This window comes from Vulpes lagopus, chromosome 6 (assembly GCF_018345385.1).
Source record: "Vulpes lagopus strain Blue_001 chromosome 6, ASM1834538v1, whole genome shotgun sequence".
Lineage (NCBI taxonomy): Eukaryota > Metazoa > Chordata > Mammalia > Carnivora > Canidae > Vulpes > Vulpes lagopus.
The window spans coordinates 29,360,296-29,386,437 of NC_054829.1; the positions used below are offsets into that span (position 1 = coordinate 29,360,296).

A 26,142-nucleotide genomic window follows, 5' to 3' on the forward strand; every position below is an offset into this window, starting at 1 on the left:
AAAGCTGAAAGACAAAAGTAAAATCTATTACATAAAAAAATTAGTAAAGGAATTCATAAAGAAATATAAAATATGATATATATAAAACATGGAGGAGCAAAGTATAAATGTAGTGCTTTTAGAATGTGTTTAAACTTAAATAACCATCAGCTTAATACAAACTGTTACATACTTAGGATTTTATACATTAACCTCATGGTAATAAACTGAGAACCTATGATAGATATATAAAAAATAAAAAGGAATTCATGCGTAACACTAAAGTCGTCTATCACAAGGGAAGAGAAGAAGAGAAGAAAAAAGGAGCAGAGAACTACAAAAAACAATTAACAAAATGGCAGTAAGTACATGCTTGCCAATTAATTACTTTAAATGTAAATGGTCTAATGTTGCAATCAAAAGACATAAAGTGACTGAATGCCTTAAAAAATAAAAAAGACCTACCTATATGCTGCCTACAAGAGACTCACTTCAGACTTAAAAACACACAGATTTAAAGTGATAGAAAAAGATATTGCATGCAAATGGAAGTGGAAAAAACAAAAGCAAGGTAGCAGTACTTATACCAGACAAAATAGACATTAAAACACAGTAACAAGGGCAGCTGTGAGGCTCTGAGAAGGGCTAGGTGGGGAGGCGGTGGCTGCTTGTTGGATGCAGCCACAGGTCATGAGACCGAAGGGCTCCTAAAGGACGCCCACTGGCCCTCCTGGCCTGGCCTGGGTGCCTAACCCGAACCCAGCCATGGAGTGCTGCTACAAGCAGCAAGAATGAGGACTTGGACCAGGCCTAGGACCAAGACGAGCAGAAGCTACTGCTGGACCCTAGAAGCTCCTCTGCCAAAGCCCTCAAAGGAGTTGACTACCACAGCCTACTTTCCACTCACACAGATGAGCAGGGCCTGCTCTCCTCCTCCTTGCTAAGATAGCCCCCAACATTGTTGACACATCTGCTGTGGACTCCCAGAGCATGGAGCAGCATGAGTACATGGACTAAGCAAGGAAGGCAGCACAGCACCCACTTGGCTATGCTGAGCAGCAGTCTGCGCCACCGGAAGAAGCTGCTGCTGCCACAATCTCTCACCAGCCAGCCCCACCAAATGGTGCAAGATGCAAGATAACTTGCAGCAGGTCTCCGAGACAGCTGTTTATGCCTACAATGCACTTTCTCAGATCCAAGTGGATGCAAAAAAGGAGCTGGTTGTACAGTTTGGGGCTCCTTGAAGAGAAAGATCCTTGAACAGGTCCTCTTCTCGCTTTATCCTACCTCCATCCTGCCTCCCCCAACCCTCAGCCTCTCTGGCTTACACAGTACCCTAACCTGCTACTTAATCACAGATAAGAGTGTGGAAGAGGACAAGGCTGAAAGCCTGAGCAAGTAAGGATGGAACAAGCGAGGGTAGAAGCATTTGGGACTGGTATTCAAAGCCCTGGCCAGGGATGGGTGGGATCAAAAGGTCAGGGCCTAGAAGGTCTTCACTGTCACTGGAAAAGTAGAGGTACAACCGTGAGGGTGATCCCTAGGGGGCCTATGGGTCCCTTTCCCACCTTCTCTTGGCCTCACTCCTGTCTTCCTCTCCCTGACTTGGTGCTCACATGCACCTCACTAGGATTTGTTACTACAATATTGGCTATATTTCCTATGCTGTACATTACATCCCCATGACTTATTTTATAACTGGAATTTTGTACCTCTTTTATCCACTTTACCTATTTTGCCCACCTCCTAATACCTCCCCACTTTGTTAACCAAGTTTTTTTCATCTAGGAGTCTATTTCTCCTTTCTGTTTATGGATTTGTTGCATATTTCTTCATTGATGATTTGCTTTTCGCATGTTTCCCCTTTTCTCTCTCGATAGTCCAATCTCATATTTATTTGTACTTTTTTTCGCTTACCGTATTCTGCTTTTTAGTATGATCATTTTATCCACTCAGTCAACATGTTGAGGCGGCTTATAAGTGAGGGTGGCATGAATCTAAGTTTGAAGGTGAGAAGTTACTTTCTTGTAAGGTTTACTTATTTGAGAGAGAGCATGTGTGTGAGCACATGATGGGGGGGGGGTGGTAAGCAGAGGGAGAGAGAATCTCAGACGCCCTGCTAAGTGCAAAGCCCGACAGAGGGCTCAGTCCCAGGACCCATGAGATCATGACCTGAGCCGAAACCAAGAGTCAGATGGTCAAAGGCCTGAGCAGCCCAGGCACCCCTGAAAATGATAAGTAATTTTTAAAATGTCATCTCATTTAATCCTTTCGACATTTTTAAAGACCTATTATCATGCCCTTTTTCAGATGGGGAATCAGTTAAGAAATGTATGTTAAGATTATTCGCTCAAAGTCAGACAACTCCAAGAAGATGGAACTGAAACTCGAGACCAGATCTTCTGACATCATCTCTTGCATTCTTTCCATTATTCTACATTAACTTCTTGCAGGATTAGCAAGAGGCATTCCTGCTGAATCCTCTTGTTTTTCTTTTTTTAAGATTTTATTTACTTATTCTTGAGAGAGAGAGAGAGAGAGAGAGAGAGAGAGAGAGAGGCAGAGACACAGGCAGAGGGAGAAGCAGGCTCCATGCAGGGAGCCAGACATGGGATTCAATCCCAGGACTCCAGGATCACACCCTGGGCGGAAGGCAGGTGCTAAACTGCTGAGCCACCCGGGCTGCCCTGCCTCTTGTTTTCTTTGTAAACCCAGTAGGTTCTGGTTTGATTATTTAATCAGAATTTGAATGCCTTAATTGGAACTGCACTTTTCAGCCCTCCAAGGTACCCCACCACTCCCTGTGATCTAATTTGGGGTTGTCTCCCATATTTAAGTGTCCTTCTTGCCCTTTAAGGCTCTTGAATTTTTTATTTGAAATCGTTCCTTAGAACTCTGTTTTGGAATCCTACTTCAAAAGTCAGGAAGGCTGCTGAAGTCACAGTGCATCCACTAGTCTTACTGTAAGAATTAAACCAACAAATAAAAACTGAATTTTCCGTTACCAAAAAGAAGAAACCTCTACCCCTCTTTCCTTTTCTCAGAGGACTTTTCTTGAGCAAATTTGTAATTAATAAATCCTTCCTTTGTCTCTTTTTTTTTTAAGATTTTATTTACCTATTTGAGGGAGAGAGCAAGAGCACAAGGAGGAGAAAAAGCAGAGGGAGAGGGACAAGCAGACTCCCTGCTCAGCCTGGAGCCTGAGGTGGGCTGGACCCTGTTGTGCCCAAGATTGCGAATCTGAGAAACCACCAAGGAGCCGACACCGATGCAAACACACGAGGGTTTATTTACAAGCTCGAGCTTGGGTCCAAATGTACCCGACATAGCGGAGCAGGGACTTGGACCCTGAGGTGGGTTTCAGCTTAGTTTTATGGGCTGGTCTAGGGGACCTCCAGAAGGGGTGGAGGATTTCTCAAGTTCTTTTTTTTTTTAAATAATAAATTTATTTTTTATTGGTGTTCAATTTACCACCATACAGAATAACACCCAGTGCTCATCCCGTCAAGTGTCCCCCTCAGTGCCCATCACCCATTCACCCCCACCCCCCCGCCCTCCTCCCCTTCCGCCACCCCTAGTTCGTTTCCCAGAGTTAGGAGTCTTCATGTTCTGTCTCCCTTTCTGATATTTCCTACCCATTTCTTCTCCCTTCCCTTCTATTCCCTTTCACTATTATTTATATTCCCCAAATGAATGAGACCATATAAAGTTTGTCCTTCTCCCATTGACTCATTTCACTCAGCATAATACCTTCCAGTTCCATCCACGTTGAAGCAAACGGTGGGTATTTGTCGTTTCTAATGGCTGAGTAATATTCCATTGTATACATAGACCACATCTTCTTTATCCATTCATCTTTCGATGGATACCGAGGCTCCTTCCACAGTTTGGCTATTGTGGACATTGCTGCTAGAAACATCGGGGTGCAGGTGTCCCGGCGTTTCATTGCATCTGAATCTTTGGGGTAAATCCCCAACAGTGCAATTGCTGGGTCGTAGGGCAGGTCTATTTTTAACTCTTTGAGGAACCTCCACACAGTTTTCCAGAGTGGCTGCACCATTTCTCAAGTTCTGTTTACATTCTGATATGGGGCTTTCAAGGGCATTGAGCTCTGTTCTTATTCTAATATGGGGCTTTCTAGGACGTTAAGCTGTAAGCTGTTTTTTTTGTTTTTTGTTTTTTTCCTGTAACTGAAGTAAGGTAAAGTTCAGCTCTTATTCACAGGGGCCTGGGATGGCTGTACTTGTGCTAACACTGAACTTAGAGTGGAACGGCCTTAATATTCTCGGCCTCCGCAGACCCCACCCACCTGAGCTCAAGGCCCGGCCAGATATCAAGAGTTGGAGGATTAAAGGACTGAGCCACCTAGGTACCCCTCCTTTGTCTCTTTTATATATACATACAATTTTCTAAAAGCCCAAAAGCCTCTTGTGAGGTATAAGTCTCTGAAATGTAAATATCAAGGAAGATAGTGCCCGTCTCCCCTCACCCGTAGGAGTTAACCGCCTCAGCGTCTTGCTCCAAGCTTTTAAGTACCTGCTTGTCATAGTTTTATTTTTCTTTTGGATCACGGCAATTCACTAACAAAGCGGGTGGCCACTACAGGGGTGACTTACCGAAGAACGAATACAGCAAACTCTTACACGAGAACGCGCATCGCACGGACGGTGCCTGCCCGGCTACTTCGTTCTCGGCAGTCGCATTAGCGGCAACGCCTGGCACGCCCCTCCCACTGGGGTCTCAGGATGACTGAGTAACAGAACTTATTTCCCACCCCCCACACCCAGGTTTGTAGCGATTTTCTAAGATGTCAGGAGATTTTATGTTTAATTTCTCCTCGCCAATATCAACTGAGTGACCTCGACGACGCCCACTCCCGACGGTACAGGAGGACGGCAAGCGGCTCTTCGCTCACCTCAGAGCTGGCGGCGCGGACCCGGGCGAGGTAAAGATGGCGGGCTGGCCGCCCGAACCACGACTCCCAGCATGCCCCGCGCTCCCAGCGCGCCCGCCTTCCTCTTCCGGTCCGCGGGCTGCTGAAACCGAAAGCGTTGTGCCTCGGGTGGCGCGCAGAGATTGGTTCACCTTCACCTGCGCGAGTCCCAGCCGACCCGGGCGCGGAGCCGGCGGAGCGGTGAGACATGAACGGAAGAGTGGATTACTTGGTCACTGAGGAGGAAATCAATCTTACGAGGGGACCCTCGGGTACGTGCGCACAGGTGGTCTCCGGGAGCAGGGTGCTTGAGGTTGTAATTGCAGAGCAGACAACCTCCTCTGCTGAGCCCCCGTTGGTTTGGCCTTGGAGCGGACAGGCCCCAGCCTGGAGGTTCCCTGCGACGCTTTGAGCACGTACAAGACCATATTGGCATCCTTCGTTAGCCGGACCCGGATCTGAGGAATCCACCTCATTTTTCAGTCGGATTGTCACATGTATTTATAGTCAGGGAGGTTTTCCTTGGCGGGCAAATTGTACCAGAAAGTTCTGCCCCAAGCCTGCTTTTTAACACCACACCCCTCCTTCCGTTGCTTGTTTTTTATCCCTGTTCCCGTGAGGACCTGTTTAGTAAAAAAAAAATGGGAGCGTACACGGTGTTGACTGTAAACGCATGGCCGTTTTTTTGTTTTGTTTTGTTTTTTGTTTTAACTGTGGAATCTCTCCCCTCCTTCTTTTCATTTTTTGGGAAATTCATTTAGAGTGTCGACTGGAATGCTAAAACGCTAAGAAACCTTAGAGATCTGCCACAGCACTTTTTAAAGCTTACTTGGGCTTCAAAATTACCCAAGGTTTCTCGGTTATGCTTTTGCTTTAAAAAAAAAAAATTTCCTAGGTCCCATCTCTTAGGAAATTGGATTCAATGGAGGTTTTTTTTGAGTTGTTTCTTCTCTTTTCTTTTTTTCTTCTTTTTTTTTTTTCAAAACAAGCACGTCCTGTGATTCTGATACCGCTAAATCCTTACTTAGGTTTCAGTCATCTTTCTCCTCAAACCCCTGTGTTTCCGCCAACGCTCTCACTCCACTGGGCTCTTAACGCATTATATGCAGCCTGCCTTGGGTTTTGTTGCCTCCCCTTACAGCTGTCTACTGATTAAGAGCTTTGGCTCCGGGATTATGTAGATCCATCCGGTATCTAACCTCTTAATAGAACTTTGACATCGGTTGTCTGCCTAACTCTTCTGATAGAACCTAAGCCTTAGTTTCTCATCCGTTAAAATGTGCGTGATAATAGAATATATTTCATAGGGTTATGAGAATGAAATGAGTTAATCTATGTAAAACATTCAGAACATTGCCTGACACCCTAGATGGCACTGTGTGTTTGCTTCCATTGTTGTTGTTATTAATAGATGAATAGCTGCTAGATTAGCGCAAAAATCCTGCTAAATACTGTTATTCCAAGAGTCATCAAGTACCATGAGCTCTAGTTCTGAATTGTTTCCATAAATCTCTGCTCCTTTTGGCTCCATTACCGTTTACTAGAACGGTCCATCATCTTGTCTCATGTATAATTGTGCAATATCTTGAATACCACTTAGAGACTGTTCTTCATAAAATATACCTTTCAGAATCATCCATACTTTGCCTTTTTTCTTGTCATAGAAGATTGGAAGTCAGCTTCACTTATGGATGTAATTCATTCTAATCTGCATGACTTAATGTCCTGCTTCAGAGGAGCACCTAAATGTTTGTTGAATGCTCATTCAGTATGCCCAGTTTTTTTGATTCCTTTTTCCTACTTTATGTGAATTTCTCCTCTTTTTTTTTTTTTTAAAGATTTTATTTATTTATTTGAAAGAAAGAGCACAAGCAGGCAGAACCAAAAGGAGAAAAAGACTTTGATGAGCAGGGAGCTCGACAGACGGGTCAATCCCAGGACCCTGGGATCATGCCCTGAGCTAAAGGCAGACGCTCAACCGACTGAGCCACCCAGGTGCCCCTCTCCTCTCACTCTTCATATTTATTGACTTCTGAGGCTAATATGGAAAAGTATTGTTAAGCCAAATCTGCATTCTTGTACTGTTCATCCACTGATTCTTGTTCCTAGGGCCAGTTAAAACAATGCTAGTTCCTTTTCTGATTATCCTGCAAGTATTTAAAGACATCTAGTTGTTCTGCTCCTGTTTTATCTTTTTCCTCTATAGCCTCAGTATCCCTAATTATTATATTAGCTGCCTTGATGTGATTTGGGATTTGATTCGTGTCTCCTAAGAATTTAATGTACTTTGACATAGTTCTTTTGCTGTGGCATCCACAGCAGAGCAGAACTCTGATATTATCTTGGGTGTTCAAGTCACTGAATATATTTTTAAAGTTCAGTGTAATATCACTTCACCTTTTCTGGAGTTTGCATAGTAGGGTTGACTAATGTTCAGCTCACTATTCTCCAAAATTTCTGATCCTGCTGATATTTGAAACCTAAAGTTCTTAGTGTTGACATTTTTCTGAATCATTTGAGTTAGGACAAACTTCAAGGGACTAATTAAAAAGAGTAATTACGTCTAGTTAATATATTTCCCTCAAAAGTAGTTTAGTTTCTATAGTATATGTATGTTTATTCACAATGAATATTTATTTACCAGGTGACTCCTTTAATTTTCCTAAGTATTTTCATGTCTTACTCATATAAGTTGATAAATTTAAGAGTTTAGGAGAATAGAGTCACAAATTTAGGATTGAACTGGGTTAAAACAGTCATTTGATGTTTGGTTGCTTCAGTTATCAAGAGAATGTTTCAAGTTTCTGTCACCTCTCAGAGCTAGTTATTTGGTATGTTGTAAGAAGTCTCACATTCTAATTCAGCTTTTCTTTACTGTGTCATCATGAACACACAGAGGAAAGAAGTCATTTATCACCACCAGAAACTTCTAGTAACTTTGGTAGGCTCATAGAGATCTTTTGTCCTGTAGAAGAACTATGAAAAGCCACTAGTTATAAATATGTATTTCTGTTTGTAGGCAACATTGTCACTCTGTATGTACAACTTCCTATGCAGAGACCTGATAGTTTAATCAGGTAACAGCAAAAAATGCATATTCTGCACTTTTGTGCCAGTGTTCTATCAAGGGCAAGAGTCTTGAGGTATTTTCAATGTTTGGGCCCATTTTGCAAGGTAAGTTAGCTTGTTCTGTGTGATCATGCTTACTTCAAGGGAGAAAACGAAATCTTAGGGGAAGTGAGTATCTGGTGAGGCAGAAAGAGACTTGGCATGTAGCTTGGCATCTCTCCCATTCCTACCTCCTCAACTGTTTAAGGCAACACTTAGGCTGGATGACTTTGGAAGTGTCTTCCACTTCTAAGAATTTATTATTTTTTTGGTCCATCTCGCATGTTATGTTATAACTCCTGCCATTTTGGACTAACAGTGGGTGATCTGAAGAGGTGGTGGTCACAATTTTAAATGGTTTCAAAGGTTTGAAGAATTCACCTTTTATCCTTTATGGAACACCATTGCTCTTTTTACTTTCTATGGGTGTTCAGCTTGGTTGCAGTCTCTCAGCCTCCCACATTGTCCTTTATCAAATTAAGTGTTCTTAATTTTGAAAAGACCCGGTTACTCTAACAAGTATCACAAGAATCTAACCTAGGAGCCCCCCCTCCAGCCCTTCCCCTCTCCCCTCCTACTATCCTCCCTTCCCCCATAACAGGTAGTGATTGACCATAAAGACAACCCTCTGATCCACTGGATATTAGAATTAAGATTCCTTGTTCAAGACTGAGGCCTCAATGGGTTTCGGCAGGTTGCTCCTGATATCTTTAAAGAGGGAAGAGAATCCCTATTTTTTTTTTTTTATTTTTGCAGAGAATTGTGGATTAGTTTGATGTTTTAATAATGAATAATTAGAAGGGTATTATATTTCTGGTACTGTGCTAGTTACTTTATATATTAACTCATTTCATTTTCACAGCAACCTTGAGTGCTTAAGTGATTCATCCACATTATTAGATGAGAAAATGATCTCTCAGAGACGTTAGGGATTTATCCAAGTTTTTTTTTTTTTTAATTTTATTTTATTTATGATAGTCACAGAGAGAAAGAGAGAGGCAGAGACACAGGCGGAGGAAGAAGCAGGCTCCATGCACCGGGAGCCTGATGTGGGATTCGATCCCGGGTCTCCAGGATCGCGCCCTGGCCAAAGGCAGGCGCCAAACCGCTGCGCCACCCAGGGGTCCCTATCCAAGTTTTAAAGCCAGTAAGTTTAACATAGATCTGTTGATTCTACTATTCCATATAGTACCTTCCATTAAAGTAGCCATTTCTAAGGAGTTGTTGCCAGCCTTTCTCCTGACCTTTATTTGCGTATATCATGCCTTAAGGATTTGAGGCATCTTAAATGACTAGCATAGTCCACAGTGGAAAGTTTTTATAGTTAGCTGTTGATAGAGCTGAGGGCATATCAAGGTAAGAACCTAAAAACAAGAAACCATATTAAGTCCAAGCATTTAAGTCTCTACAGATTGGTCATGTGCTTTGCATTTGACCTTGACACTGTTGCTAAGAGTTTTCTGAACTGTTCCCTCATGTACCAAATAGATCTGACACTAAGGTGCGCTATCTTTGTCCTGTTTTCTCTTGCTTGCATAAAGTCTTACCCTCATGGAATTTACATTCCAGTGGAGACATTACATTCACATGTGAAAAGTGAAATCTCAGTGCAAAGGATGGTTAAGGACTATGATGAGTGTGTATGTTGTCAGAGGGCAGAAGAAATGTGGTGGGGTGTGTGTTAATCTGACCTTGTGCTGGAAAAGTTCAAAGAATGGAGCCATTGATAAGGGCCAGACTCCTCAATTATAAGAAGGTAGAATTTGGGGCTTTTGGGTGGTTGAGGTCATGATCCCGAGGTCCTGGGTTCGAGTCTCTATCGGGCTCCCTTTGAGGAGCCTGCTTCTCCTTCTGCCTATGTCTCTGCCTCTCTCTGTGTGTCTCTCATGAATAAGTAAATAAATCTTAAAAAAAAAAAAAAGGTAGAATTTATGTTGGTCTTATAGATAGTCTGTAGACCAGTGCCAGGCATAGAGAAGGGTATGGCCTAGGCAGTAATAGTAAAGGGAAAATTAGTAAAGCATATTCTGAGGTCAGTGAGTATACCAGCCTAGATGGAAAGGAGCCTTCTTTTAGGAGAGTTAAGGGAGATGAGGTTGCTGAGGTACTTAGAGACTGGATTATGAAAAGTTTTAATGCTAGAGTGGAAACTTAACTTTTCTCTAAGGTTCCGTTTTGATTCCTTCCCCTTCCTGTTCGTTGATTATGACTGAATTCAAGAGTTACCTCCTCCAGGAAGCCTTATAGGCTAGCTGCCCCCTTGTTAATGAATATCATACACCATTTATTGAGTGCTTATCGTGTATTGTCATACTAAGCACTTTGTTTCATGTACTCTCAACAAGGAACAGATGAAATGGTTATTATCCCATTTTAAAAATGGGAAAACCTTGACTCTTAGGTCACACGGTTCTTTGACAGGTAGAGCTAAGGATCAGATTCAAGTCTGTATGACTTAAAAACCCAGGTTCTGAATCATCATACAAAGTTTTTATTCTCTTTATGTTCCAGCTGGACTCTGTGCATATCCCTTAGTGTTTATTTCTATATTTGCTTCCTTACTTGTGTTTTCTCCCCTTCTACTTCACTCTGAGCTCTTCTAATTCAAAAGATACATACTTCATCTTCTGTTTTCCTAATGCCTTGCTTGGTATGACACAAAGTGGTGGGTCAGTGTTCATGAAATGACTAAGAAAACTGATAAAATGTCAGAAAAATATAATAGAATGTTGTAAGTAAAGAGAATTAGTAACATGGTCTATTTCAGCTTTCAAAAAGTCAAACAGGGCTCTCCACTAACTTTAAGAAAGAAAGAATGAATTTGAACATAAGGTATTATAATGCATAGGAAGCTAAAATTCAAGGAGCAAGGAGACAGGATAGCTATAAAATCTGGGATAGATTGGTAGGAGAATGTAGATAGATTGAGATTGTGAGGAGTGTTTTATACTAGTCTCTAAAGATTGCTTCAAGGATCATTCTTGTTAATATTTTTCCAAGAATAAAAAAAATTTTTTTTCCAAGAATAACTGTAAAGTAAGACATCTAGAAATTACTTTGGAGAAGTAGAAAGGCAAGCTGATAGATGCTGAACTATAGAAACATTTTTTTAAATCCATGTGACTAGGCAGGAAGGTCACCAAAGACTGAATAAATACAAAATTGCTTATTGAGGAAAAAGATCCAAGATGATAGAATAGGAACAAACTTGGTTTCAGGACTCAGAAATAAAGGGAAGCTGTTTTTAAAAACATTCATTTAGTGTTTACTACGTGCCTACACTATGATTAGGAATTATATGCTAAAATAAAGACTAAAAGATCCCTATTTTTAAGAATTTTACAGTTAGGAGAATAGAAGGGTAATTATTAATTATGAAAGGCATATGCCAAGTACCTTCAAGAGGTAGAAAAACTGGGACACCTGGGTGGCTCAGCAGTTTAGCGCTTGACTTCAGCCCAGGGTATGATCCTGGAGTCCCAGGATAGAGTCCCACATCCAGCTCCCTGCAGGGAGCCTGCTTCTCCCTCTGCTTGTGTCTCTGCCTCTCTCTGTGTGTATGTCTCTCATGAATAAATAAATAAAATCTTTAAAAAAAAAAAAGGTAGAAAAACCAAAATAGTGATGATCCTTCATAAGATATGTTCTACTATCCCTTGTAGAATCAGACAGAAGACTTGAGACCATATTAAATGTCTTTAGGAAATGTTTCAGAAATAAATTAGATAATATCATTCTCCCCTTAACAAAACTATGGTATGTCCATGCCTGCTACAATGTGCAGATTACCATATTTGGGGCAAGAAGCAGTAGAGTAAGAGAAAGTCTAAAAGAGGGCAGTGGGGGAGGGTACAGATTGTAATATGATGTAAAAATGAAGAGATTGAAACATTTTGAAAGCAAAGGAGCAAATGGAGACATCCAGTAGAGACCTGGCCTATACATTCAGTGTTTGAACAAAGGTTTATAATGGAATGAGAGATTAAAGATATTTACATAAATATTTCAGAGAAAAGTTGGGGAGCTGTCAGTCAAAACGAGGGGGCTATAAAGCAACCAAAATGCTTATTTGGGGTTTCACTGGGAGATACGGTCAACCGAAATTGATAATGTGCCCTGGATTGTGAGCCGGGAGTACAGGCTTATAAAGGTAAAAACCACAAGGTCACATAACTTGTTTTGAAAAAATTATGGTGCTGGCAGAATTTAAACTGATTAGTGCAGGATTGGCTATTTAACTAACGGGTGTTACATTATATCTTGCTTTTTTTTTTTTTTTTAAGATTTTATTTATCTATTAATGAGAGACAGAAAAGCAGAGACACAGGCAGAGGAAGAAGCAGGCTCCGTGCAGGTAGCCCGATGTGGGACTCGATCCTGGGTCTTCAGGACCCAGCCCTGGGCTGAAGGTGGCACCAAACCGCTGAGCCACCCGGGCTGCCCATATTACCTCTCTTGTCCACAGTAGAAGGATTTATCCAATTGACAAAAGTCAAAAATTCATGGTATTCTGAGAATTGAAACCAGAGAGGAGCATAGGGCCTACTTCCTCAATGTCCTTTGCGCTCTGTTTTGAGTGACTCACTTGGCAATGCTTCCTTTACTTTGAATCTTCTTTTACAGAGTAATAAAAAGAGGTCCACGTATACATCCTGGCAGGTACTGCCTGAACCATCTTTGGGAAGCCATATTCTTTGTTGCTCCCAGGAGGTGGAGCATTGTGATATGGGCATAGCATGCTTTTGGGTTGTTACACCATCTTTTTGTTCCTTCAGTGTTAAAGATTTTTCCCTCTTTCTATTTGTTAATAGATATTTACTTGTTCATGTCTTGTGGAAGAGGTAGCAAAGAACAAGTGACATATTTTATCTTTGCACCAGAGGATTTCTGTAGAGCATATAATAGTTTTGAATGAAAATATACTTAGTCTTTTCATCTCTTGAGTCACACATTTGAATCATTCTTTCATTCTTTAAATCCACACATATTTATTGAGCAGCGACTATAGGGCAAGGGTTTTTTTGCTAGATACTGTGGATACAGAAGAGAATTGAATTTTAATATAATTTCAGTGAGCAGCAGAGCATAGTGATTAAGAGCCAGAATGCAGAGTTACTAGCTGTGTGACCTTGGGTAAGTTACCACACTTCTTTCTATATGCCTCATTTTCCTTAGATGAGAGTATTACTCGAACCTACTCTTGGAGTTGTTAAGAGACTTAAATGAATTTCTTTGTTTTACAAATACTTTTATATAACAGACTCTGTACCAGGCACTGTTCTAAGCATTTTACCAAAAGATAACTCAATTCATTTAAAGTGCTTAAATGGTGCCTACCATTACCTCTGCTATGTGGAGAATAGACTTCAGCAAGATAGGAGGTAAGTCATCCAGGAAAGGCAGAGTGACCTGTGCCATAGGAATTTTAAAATCATTGGCCTTTCCCTTCTATATTTTTCTTTTTCTTTTGTGCCGCCTTTTTTAGGGTTATGAAAAAGCTTACTAGAGTCTTACAGAGACATTTTTAAACCTTGCTAGATTTCCTCAGAACTAGAAATGTTAGGAGTTCCTGGCCTGGGTGTTATTTCCAATGACATTAACAGTCACTTGACACAGGCTGAGGTCTGCATAATTAGGAGGTGCTGTATGGGCACAGGAGACATAAAAATGAACAAAAGCCAGTTACCTGTGCACAAATGTTTATAGCAGTTTATTCATAATTGGAACTAATTATTGTAGTAGGGTGAAGAGATCATTAAACATGTAATTACAGTGAAGTATGTTTCCAGGTAAATGGAAGAAGACAGTCATGGAGATATGGAACAGCTGTGTGTGTAAGGGTAAAAAACAGGGAAGTAGTAGTTATTAATTAAATAATTTTTAGGGGTGCCTGGGTGACTCAGTTAGGCAGCTGCCTTCAGCTTAAGTCATGATCCCAGGGTCCTGGGATCGAGCCCTGAGTCGAGCTTCCTCAGCTCTTCCCCCTGCTCATGCTCTCATGTGTACTCTCTCTCAAATAATATCTTTAAAAAACATTTTTTTAATTTTAATTCTAGTATAGTTAACATACTATAGAATATTAATTTCAGGTGTACAGTATAGTGATTCAATAATTCTATATAACACCCAGTGCTCATCAGGACAGATGCACTCCTTAATTCCCATCACCTATTTCACTCCCCACCCCCTCACCTCCTTAGTATCAAGGTTATCTTATTCTCATAAAATGGGCTGAGAAACTTATCGTGGATTTTTTTTTTTTTTTTTTTTTTTTTTGCATAAGGGAATTATTTCTTCCTTAAATGTTTGCTATTATATACTAGTGTAATATTCTAGGCCTGAAGTAGTCTTTGTGGGAATATTTTTTATTGTAAATTCAGTATCTTTAACATGGTTGGAGATATTTTTAATAGATATGAGGATATTCAAATATTCTGTTTCTTCTTGAGTCAGTTTTGATAATTTGTGATTTTCTTTTTTTTTTTTTTTTTTTAAGAATTCTCCCATTTGGGCAGACTGGGTGGCTCAGCGGTTTAGCGTGGCCTTTGGCCCAGGACATTATCCTGGAGACCCTGGATCGAGTCCCACGTCGGGCTCTCTGCATGGAGCCTGCTTCTCCCTCTGCCTGTGTCTCTGCCCCTCTCTCTCTGTGCGTCTCTCATGAATAAATAAATAAAATCTTTAAAAAAAAAAAAGAATTCTCCCATTTTATTGAAAATACCATTATTATTCATGATATTCTCTTATTTTAATATCTTTAGGATATATAGTAATAATCCATTTTGTATTCCTGAAATTGGTAATTCATAAATTACATATGCTGGATTAGTCTTGCTAACAGTTCATCAACCTTATTAATCCTTTAAAGAACTGTCCTTTGGCTCTGTTAAATTTTTTTCACTGTATTATTTTCTTTTTTTACTTCCTTTAGTCCTTAGAAGACTAAGATCAATGAACCTGAAGACCTAGAAGGGAAACCACTGTAACCTGTAGGATAATGGCAGTACATAACTGGAGTTCCAGAAGAAGAGGAAAAAAGGAAGATTGATCTTAGTCTTCTTTTTCTAGCTTTTTAAAAAATAAATATTTTATTTATTTATTCACGAGAGACACACAGAGAGAGAGACACACACAGACACTGGCAGAGGGACAAGCAGGCTCCATGCAGGGAGCCCAACATGGGACCCATCCTGGGTCTCCAGAACCACACCCTGGGCCGAAGGTGGCGTTAAACCACTGAGCCACCTGGGCTGCCCTTTTCCTAGCTTCTTAAGTTAGAAATTGGACTTTTTTTTAAAATTCTGTGAGTATGCAAAGCTACAAATTTTCCTCTAACTGTTCCTTTGGCTACATCCCACAATTTTTAATACACTGTGATTTCATTGTCTTTGTCATTCAACTACAGTGTTTTTTATTTTCCCTTATAGTTTAATCTTTTACTCATGGGTTGTTTACCAAACATTGAGGGATTTTTTTTTCAATATCTTGTTTGGGTTTTTCTTTCTAAGACTTTATTTATTTATTCATGAGAGACACACACACAGAGAGAGAGAGGCAAAGACACAGGCAGAGGGAGAAGCGGCTCCCCACAAGGAGCCCAATGGGAACTCGATTCCGAATCCCAGGATCACGCCTTGAGCCAAGGCAGCTGCCCAACCACTGAGCCACCCAGGCATCCCACAATATCTTACTGTTATGAACTGAATGTTTGTGTCTCCCTGCCCCACCCCCAAATTCATATGTGAAGCCTTAACCCTCAGTGTGACTATATTTAGAGATAAGGCCTTTACAGAAGTGATTAAAGTTAAAAGAAGTTAAGGATGGGGCTTTGATCCATCCTGTAGAATTAGTGTCCTTATAGAAACCCAGAGAACTCCTCTCTCTCTCTGCACATGCACAAAGAAGCACATAGTGAGATGGTGGCCACCTATAAGTCAAGAGGAGGCCTAAGCATGAAATTGTCTTGTTGGTACTTTGGTTTTATTATTTATTTTATTTTTTTTATTATTATTTTAAGATTTTATTTATTTATTCATGAGAGACAGAGAGAGGCAGTGACACAGGCAGGGGGAGAAGCAGGCTCCATGCAGGGAGCCCGATGTGGGACTTGATCCCGGGACTCCAGGATCAGGCCGTGGGCCCAAGGCAGATGCTAAACCGCTGAGCCACCCAGGGATCCCCGGTACTTTGGTTTCAGACTTCCCAAGCTTCCAGAAAAGAAATTTCAACTATGTAGTCTATGTTATTTATTTTTACGGCAGCCCAATAAAAGAAACCATTATTTTTGCTGATTTCTAATTTAAGTCTATTGAAATTTATCGAGACAGAGACTTATGGAGCAGTCTATGGTCAATCTTTGTGAATATTACCTATACATTAGAAAGGAATGTTTATTCCATAGTTGTTGGGTGTTTTGTTCTGTAAAAGATAAATTAGGTCAGGTTGATTCTTAGTGTTGCTCAAGTGTATTTTTACTGATTTTTCTGTTTACTTGTTCTATCAATTATAGGGAGAGAAGTGTTGAAACTTAGAACTGTCATTTTTTTATTTGCCTTGTGTTTGCTCCATAAATATTTAATTTCTGTTATTTGTGTTCATTCAGATTTAATGCTTTAATGTCATCTTGATAAATTGACTCCTTTTTCTTTAGGAATTGTCCTTCTTATCCCTATTCCGTCTTCTGAAGTCTGCTTTTTATATTTAAAGGGCCCATCCAGCTGTTTAGTGTATCTATGTCCTTCCCTTTCATTTTAAATTGTATTTACCCATGTATTCATGATTTCTGGTAGTATTCATTCCTTTATATGATCCAGTTTCTATTCAATATTATTTCTCTTTTGCCTGAAAGATGTAACATTTATCATAGTATGGATCTTGTGACAAATTCTCGCAACTTTTGTTTTTCTAAAAAATATTTATTTTGCTGTTCTTTTTGAATGCTATATTCATTGGATATAAAATTCTAAGTTGATCTTTATTTTTCTTTTAGCTTTTTAAAGATGATGTTTCATGCCTTACGGCATGTATAGTTTCTGAGAAGACTATTGTCACTCTCATCTTTGCAACTTAGTACTCATGTGTCCTTTTTTACTTTGACTCCTTTTAAGATTCTCTTTATATTTGGTTTTGAAGAATGTGGTTATGATATACTTTGCTGGGGTTTTGTGTGTGTGTGTGTGTGTGTGTTTATTCTAATTGGAGTTAGTTGAGCTTCTTGGATCTGTTTGTGTATATTTTTTGCAGATTTGAGACAGTTGTGTTTTTTTGTTTTTTTGTTTTTTTGTTTTTCATAGAGCAGAGCTAATGACGGAGAACACAAGTGGAAAGAGGGAAAAGCAGGCTCCCACTGATTAGGAAGCCTGATGTGGGGTTCTATCCCAGGACCCTGGGATCATGACTTGAGCCAAAGGCAGATACTTAACTGACTGAAGCACCCAGGCACCCAAGCCAATTGTGGTTTTTGAATATTTTTTGTTTCCTTTTTTCCTCTTCTTCTGGAACTCCAGTTATGTATTGCCGTTATCCTACATGTTACTGTGGTTTCCCTTCTAAGTCTTCAGATTCATTGATCTTTTCCTCTGTGGTATCAAATCTGCTGTTAATCACATCAAGTATATTTTTCCTTTCAGACATTGTAATTTTCAAACCTGTAAGTTTCTTTCTTCTTTTTTTTTTTTTTAATCTTCCATTTTCATACATTACATCAATGGAACAGAATAGAGAACCCAGGAATAAACCCATGCATGTATGGTCAATTAGTTAATGACAGAGGGACTAAGAATATACAATAGGGAAAGGATAGTCTCTTCAAAAATGGTGTTAGGAAAACTAGACAGAATGCAAAGACATGCAAACAAGCATAAGAATGAAACAACTGAAAAAAAAAAAAAGAATGAAACAACTGCTATTTTATACCATATACAAAAATCAACTCAGTAGATTAAGACTTGAAAAAAATCTTCCATTTTGTCATTATGTCTGACTTTTATCTTCACATAGCTACAGTAGCCTTTTTTTTTTTTTTTTTTTCTTTTTTCTTTTTTTTAATTAACTTTTATTGGTATTTAATTTACCAACATACAGAAAAACACCCAGTGCTCATCCCGTCAAGTGTCCACCTCAGTGCCCGTCACCCATTCCCCTCCAACACCCGCCCTCCTCCCCTTCCACCACCCCTAGTTCGTTTCCCCGAGTTAGGAGTCTCTATGTTCTGTCTCCCTTCCTGATATTTCCCAACATTTCTTTTCCCTTCCTTTATATTCCCATTCACTATTATTCATATTCCCCAAATGAATGAGAACATACACTGTCCTTCTCCGATTGACTTATTTCACTCAGCATAATACCCTCCAGTTCCATCCACGTTGAAGCAAATGGTGGGTATTTGTCGTTTCTAATTGCTGAGTAATATTCCATTGTATACATAAACCACATCTTCTTTATCCACTACAGTAGCCTTTTAAACATCCTTGTCTGCCCATTTCATCCTTTATTATTTCTGGCTTTGTTTCTAATGACTGATTTTTCTCTTGATTATGGTTCATGTTTTCTTGCTTCTTAGCATGTTAATTTTTAATTAGATTCTGAATGTTGTGAATATTATTATATTGTTGCATATCTGTATTTTGTTTTATTATATTACCATTGTTAATGTTATAATGTTAAACTTTGTTTAGCAGACAGTTAAGTAACTTGTAGATGAATTTGACCTCCTGAAGTCCTGTTTATAACCTTTTCTTGCTCTAAAGTAGCATTTACTTTAGGTATATTTCAGCTCTACAAATGAGGTATGCTCTTAGTGTCCACAGAATTTTTAAGGGAACCATTGAAGATTTCCGTTCTGGCTGGACAGAACTTGAAAATCTCCCTACACTTTGTGAACTCTGAGACTTATTCAGCATACAAATTCCTAGTTTTTGTTTTTCTGGCTTTGTGGAGTTTGACTCAACATACACATGGGCCAGTACTGGGTAAAGACTCATGCTGATACCTGGATCTCTTTTTCTGCGTACATTCCTCTTTTGCAGAACTTTGCCCTGCAGCTTTCAGCGACCTCACCCTCTTCAAACTTTAATCCCCATTTCATCAACTCAGTGAAGCTAGTAGGTTCTGCTTGGGTTGTACTTCCTGTGGTTGTGATCAGAAATTGCCTCCATGTGGACTACTAAGGGTGATCATCGAGCTACACTGTTGTAATTCAACAACACATTAAGAGAAATATATGCTATGACAAAATGGGATTTACTCCATGAATGCAGAAGATACAGTGAAAGAAAATCACTCGGTGTAATTACATTAATAGAATGAAGGAAAAACTAACATGATCATCTCAGCAGATACAGAAAAAGCATTTGGAGATATTCCTTGTTAAAAACAAAGTAGGAATGGGAGGGAACTTCCTCAATATGATAAAGGCCATGTATGCAGAATCCATAGCTAACATCATACTTACTTATGTAAGCGTGAAAGCTAAGATCAGGAACAAAACAAAGGTGTCTTCTTTCACCATTTCTGTTCAACATGATATTAAAAGTTCTAACCAAAATGATTAGGCAAGAGAAGGTATACAGATTAAAAAGGAAGAAGTAAAATTGTCTCTATTCACAAATAACATAATCTTACATGTAGTAAACTCTAAAGGTTCCACAAACAAAACTTGTTAGAATTTATAACAAATTCAGCAAAGTTGCAGGATACAAACTCAACACACAAAATCAGTTTAGTTTCTATACATTAACAATAAACAATATGAAAAGGAAATTAAGTAAATCCATATACAAAAGCACCAAATACAATAACACTTATAGGGATGCCTGGGTGGCTCAGCAGTTGAGCGTCTGCCTTTGGCTCAGGGTGTGATCCCAGGATCTCAATCCTGGAACTCCAGGATCATGCCCCAAGCCAAAGGCAGACGCTCAACCATTAACCCAGCCAGGCGTCCTGGTTTGTTGATTTTTTGAATATAACATCAAATTCACAGGCAACAAAAGAAAAAAATAATTTGGGTTTTACCAAAAATTAAAAATTTTGTGCATCCAAAGACACTAAAGATATTTAAAGATACACAGAATGAGAGATATTCGCAAGTCTTACATGTGATAATGGATTAATATCCAGAATATAAAGAACTCTTAACAACTCAACAACAACAAAACAATTCAAAATAAGTGAAGGTCTTGGAGGATGTTTCTCCAGAGATGATATTCAAATGGCCGTAAACTCAAGAAAATATATTCAATATCACTGGCCTTAGGGAAGTGAAATCAAAACCATAACGACATACTACTTCACATCCACTAGAATGACTTTTCTCTAGAAGACAAGCAAAGATAAATAGTATTGGTGAGGATATGGAGAAATTGGAACCCTGGGCATTGCTTGTTGGAATGTAAAATGATGCAGCTGTTCAGGGGAACAGTTGAATAATTCCTTAAATTATCAAAAAAATTGCCATGTGATCCAGCAATTCAGTTCCTAATAATTGCCCAAAAGAATTGAAAGCAGGGACTCAAAATAGATACTTCTACACCAGTGTTCATAGCATTATTCACAATAGCCAAAATGTGGAAACAACCAAATGTCCATTGATAGATGACTGGATACACAAAATGTGGCATGTACATACAATGGATTATTATTTAACTTGTAAAAGGAATGAAATTCTGATACATGTTACAACATAAGTGAACCTGGAAGATACTATGCTAAGTGAAAAAAAGCAAGTCACAAAAGAACAAATATTGTAAGATTCCACTTATATACAGTATATAGAATAGGCAAACTCCTAGAGACATAAAGTTACCAAGGGTGAAGAGGAGGGAGGAGTTACAGTCCAGTGTGTACAGAATATTTGTTTGGGATGATGAAAAGGGTGTAGATCTGGTTAGTGGTGATGGTTATACAACATTGTGCATGTACTTAATGCTGCTGAATTATACACTTAAAAATGGCTAAAAAGTTAAATTTTATGTTACGTATATTTTACCATTAAGCAAACAAACGAGTTTGATTGACACCTAGGGAAAATTGAGATTTTCTTGGGATAGAGAAACCTGCAGGTTGATGGGGGGAAATAGGGTGTTTGTCAGTCAGGTATTCATAATTCAACAAGGGGCTACCATTGTTGGTGTTAATGGACTGTTTTGTTTCATTTTAATTATGTCTAGAATTGTTTCCAGAATAATATGGCTAAACATTGTTGGTTTTGGGTTTTTTGGGTTTTTTTGTTTTTTGTTTTTTTACTTTATAACTTTTAGATTTTATAGACAAAAATCTAAAATACATGAAGAGTTTTTCCTTCTCTTGCCTGAAAGTAACCAATAGGGACTCTGAGTAAGGTGACAGACCTCCAGAATGACCGCTTCTTCCTCTGTAATAACATATTCTTGGAAACTGTTCTACAATGGTTATTCCAACATAGGCAGGTTGACTCTCAAGATAGGCAGCCTGCTTAGCTGTCTTTCTTTCTTTCTTTCTTTCTTTCTTTCTTTCTTTCTTTCTTTCTTTCTTTCTTTCTTTCTTTCTTTCTCTTTCTTCTTTTTTAAGATTTTATTTGAGAGAGAGAGAGAAAGAGAGCACGAGTGGGGGCAGAGGGAGAGGGAGAAGCAGACTCCCTTCCGAGCAGAGCACAGAACCCGCTGCTAGGCTCAGTCCCAGGACCCTGAGATCATGACCTGAGCCAAAGGCAGACATTGAACTGACTAGCCACCCAGGCACCCCCCAGACTTCTTTTCCTAAAGCAGTTGTTTCTATTTCCTACAAAGATAAAGTATGGCAAAGTGGTTTAAAATTCACACCTCAGGAATCAACTATCCTGACTTAACTGTCTTGGCTTTTTGAAGAGCTGTGTGACCTTTTGTACAATTACTTCATCTCTTGCCTCATCTTCAAATTCATCTGTAAAATGTGAGTAATAATCATTTCACATGTTCATTGAAAAGATTAGATGTGATAACATATGTAAAACACAAAACTAGTACCTATATTAAATGCTCAATAAATATTAACTGTTCTTCTGCTGTTACTGTTCTTAGGCATAAGGAAGCTCAAAGTCTCTAGACCTGGAGATGAGTGGGGCGGGGGGGCGGGGGGTGTCCACAAAAAGGCATTTCTTATTTAACTTTACAAAGCACTTAAAACAAACTTCCTTTCTCAGTCCTACAGTGGTGTCATTCTTATGCCATCTTTTTTTGCATTTAGACTTCTAAATGCAAATTCCAAATTAAGACCAAGCACCCATTTTAATCTAATTACATTTAAAAAACTTATTGTCACATTATAACCAACGTTCATCATTCAATCACTTTTTTAAGTCATTTGAGTCCCAGTCTTTTTTTCTTTATCCCTCTCCCCTCTTTTGGATTATAGATAATGATAGCTGAATTAATTATATCCTTTAGCTCCATAACACATTGTCATCATCAGTACATACAAGGTTTCTCTCTGGCTTTATTTTTGCCCTTCATCCCTAAACTTCATCCTGTATCTTTCTCCCATAAGTACCCATTCTAATGCATCTTTTGTAAGTAGGTATACTGTTTTGTGTGTATGGGTTTCTAATTTATAAGAAGATATTGTTGTATTATTGACATTACATTTTAAAACTATTACCTTGTATATGGTTTTTCAGATATTCTAACTCTTAACCATATTTTTTCTATTCCCTAATGGATAGATACCTAAATTGCCATCAGTTCCACCCTGCCACAAAACATGCTGCAATTAACATTCTTACATTACCCCCCCCCCTTTTTTTAAAGATTTTATTTATTTATTTTAGAGAGAAACCACAAGCAGGGGGAATGGGGAAGCAGACTTTCTGCTAAGCAGGGAGCCCCATGCAGGGCTCGATCCCAGGACCCTGGTATCATGACCTGAGCCAAAGGCAAACCCTTATCCGACTGAGCCACCTAGGCGCCTCTTATATTACCCTTATAGAAAGGATGGTCACATTGTTCCAAAATGAGATGCCTTTTAAATTGAAGGGAACTCTGCCAAACTATCCATTTTGGGGCATTAGCAGGCACCAATGTTGATTGACAGCTACTCTTATAGTGTATACTTTGTAGGTCATAAAGGATTTTTTTTCAGATTTCACGTTACTGGACACTAGCAATTATCTTTTGAGGTAGAGAGGGCAGAACTTGTAATCCTTATGTTACAGAAAAAGAGACCGAGGATCAGAGGTACACTGACTTATTTTAGTCCACATATCTGGTCATTTATGGAATTGAATTTGTGACTAGGTCTTGAGACTTTAATTTGTTTTTCCAAAATCTGAAAGGGACAGGGAAAAGGATAAATTTCTGTGATTAAAACAGGGACTGTCCCAGTTAGCTTTATGTCTTCCTTAGAACAAAAGACAGTACTTGACACATAGTAATTTATCAGGTTTGAATCAGTAGTGCTGCTACTCAGCGCTTTGGTGACTCTGGTTATTTCAGTAATGCTTCAAATTATAGGTAAGTTCAGTTCTATAAGTGTTCTGGCTGAACAGACTTCAAGTCATTCTCAGAGTTTTCGTGTTAAATGGTGTAGTTCATTTACAACTGATGTAGCAATCCTTATATACATGCCTATTTGATTTGATTTTTAGGTGAGTAGACTATACTTGTATGTTTATAGAAAATTTCAGTAAGATTTCTTCCACTCTCCCTTTTTAGACACTGTTCTGTAGCTTTCATTAACCAGTAGCGAATCCCCTCTTTCTAACTACTGTATTGCATTTAGCTACTTACCATGTGCCTCCTATTCCCCAAGTCCCCAGAGTCATCTGTAACATTTGGTGAAGATGTTAGATTTGAAGGATTTTCTCCAAATAGTTTGTGCTAGTATTGTGAGGCTGGATGTTCTCTGCCACCTTGCTCAAACTTGCCACAGTTTAGAAGTGATTTCAAAGCCTTCAGTAATCAAGCTTCACCCACCTTTCTGTCTTATCTCATAACTACCTACCATCCCCTTTCCAGTACTTCCCACCCACTATGATACAAATAAAGAGTGTTCTAAGAGAAACCATTTAGTAACTTAAATATTCATGTCCCACCCTTCAAGGAAGCTTACAGAAGGAGCTCTTGCTATCTTGTATCTTAAACCATTTTAGTTCTCTGGTTTAGATAGTCTTTATACAAGGTATGCTACCTAAATGAGTTGTTTCCTACTGCTTCTCTCCCTTTGGCCATGTGCTTCCTTACATTGCAGATTGATTTACTAGTACTTATGTTAATACTGTGAGCTTCACACATAAGCTTTCATCCCATCAATGAGGAGAATTTTTTAGAAAGCCCACAAATGTCTCCTTAAGTATCTGTTTTCTATTGAAATCAATAAATAAGCTAGTGATTATGACTGTTCCTTCTAATTGTACCCCCAGATTTTTGTTTTTTTATTTTCAAACTGTTTCTTTTCTCTTGGCATTATGGCTATGAATTCTACAGTGTCTGACAGAAAACCCTAGGAAAGTTCCTTTTTTTTTTCTTTTCTTTTTAATGCATAGATAAATTCCCTTTATAACAATGGTTTTTGAATAGTGAAATTCTTTTCACAACTTGGTTGGTTGGTCCATAGAAATGACACTTTACTAGTATCTTTTTTTTTTTTAATTTGTTGTTATGGTAAGAACACTTAAATGAGATCTACTCTCTTAATAGATTTTTAAGTGTACAATAATAACACTGTTGTTATCTATAGGCACCATGTTGTACACCAGATCTCCAGAACTTATTCATTGTGTATAACTGAAATCTTATACCCACTTAAATTAGTCACTTAGAGAAGCAAAGAATAGAAGGGTGGTTGCCAGGGGTTTAGGCGTGGGGGTGGAATGGAGAGTTGCTAATCAGTGGGTAGCTGGTTTCCTACAGTGAATAAAACTTGACAGACTACCCAAATGCATGGTTGTTTGCACTGGTCATAGAAAAGGAAAAAGTAAATTTGGTGGTTTAGTCCTATCACGAAGCCTCAGTTGCCTTTCTAGTTCCCAGGATTCCTGCCAACACCTACACTCAAAAGAAAAATAAATTAAACTCCTAAGACCATTTTTTTCCAAAACACCTCCATATGCAAACTGTCCTGAATGTTGGGAGAAGGGAACTATGAAGGGGAAACTTTGATTAGGAAACTCTCCTCCACTAAATTAAAGATAGTTCATTTGCTTCTTATGAACTCACCCTGTTACATTAATAGCAGGAAAGTCAAGAATTGGGTCCTTTAAATGCCACCAGCAGAATCAAAATTGAATATGAACAGAAGTACATCTTACAAGAATCACTGTTATTCTTTCACTGAGTTTAGAATATAGATCTTTCTTTTTATACTAAACAGACTATGTTGATCTCTGTGTTTGTATTTTTAATCTTGCCTGGCCTAAGTGGGCAACTCTGGGTACTCTTGACCTCTGTTGATGATCCTCTTCACTAACCTTGCCTGTGTCTATTGACCAGTTACATCACAGTTTGACTCACCAGCCTCCCCTCCTCACTAGGCCTCTCCTCTTTCTCTTTCTTCTCTAATCCCTTTCTACTTCATCACTATCTCCTTCACAACTCCTCCATGATTTTCTCAGGGCTGGGCTTCAACATCGTCGGTGGGACAGATCAGCAGTATGTCTCCAACGACAGTGGCATCTACGTCAGCCGCATCAAAGAGAATGGGGCTGCGGCCCTGGATGGGCGGCTCCAGGAGGGTGATAAGATCCTCTCGGTGAGAACTGGCTTCGGCCTCCTTCACTGTTTCTTGCTCCCTAGACCCCAGTTCTTACCCTTAGCCCTTTCCTTGGGAAGATTTCTGCCTGCCTTTTTGGATCTGGAAATATCTGGATTGTAGAATATGGTGGGAGGGACCTTGATCAGTCACCTTTTCCTGCCCGAACATAGAGCAAAGAGGATAATTCCTTACTTGATAGACAAGGCATCTTCAGTCCAGAATGTGAAGCTACTTAACCAAGTTAAAAAAAACAGGGGATAGGAACGGTTGAGGGGCTGATGTAGGGGAAAGAGACTTAAAACCCACAATTGTTGTCATTTTGCAGTTAAACTTTATCACCTCCCTTTCATTGAAAGATTAATGTGTGTCTTCCTTTACTCCAAAGAGACAAAAAAGGAAGGTAGAAATTAAGCTTTCTTTTT

General features: G+C 39.2%; 1 protein-coding gene and 1 pseudogene across 1 annotated transcript in view; both read left to right on the top strand.

Annotated features, from left to right (window-relative positions):
- Positions 1–334: 334 nt before the first annotated feature.
- Positions 335–1,617, top strand: LOC121492518 (annotated as a pseudogene).
- Positions 1,618–5,011: 3,394 nt separating this feature from the next.
- Positions 5,012–26,142, top strand: part of LOC121492911 (synaptojanin 2 binding protein) — a 38,494-nt gene continuing 17,363 nt past the window's right edge. Inside the window, exons 1-2 of the mRNA XM_041758218.1 lie at positions 5,012–5,184; positions 25,581–25,717. Of these exons, the coding sequence (XP_041614152.1) occupies positions 5,121–5,184; positions 25,581–25,717 (201 nt within the window). The 5' untranslated portion in view covers positions 5,012–5,120. The remainder of the gene's footprint in view (positions 5,185–25,580; positions 25,718–26,142) is intronic.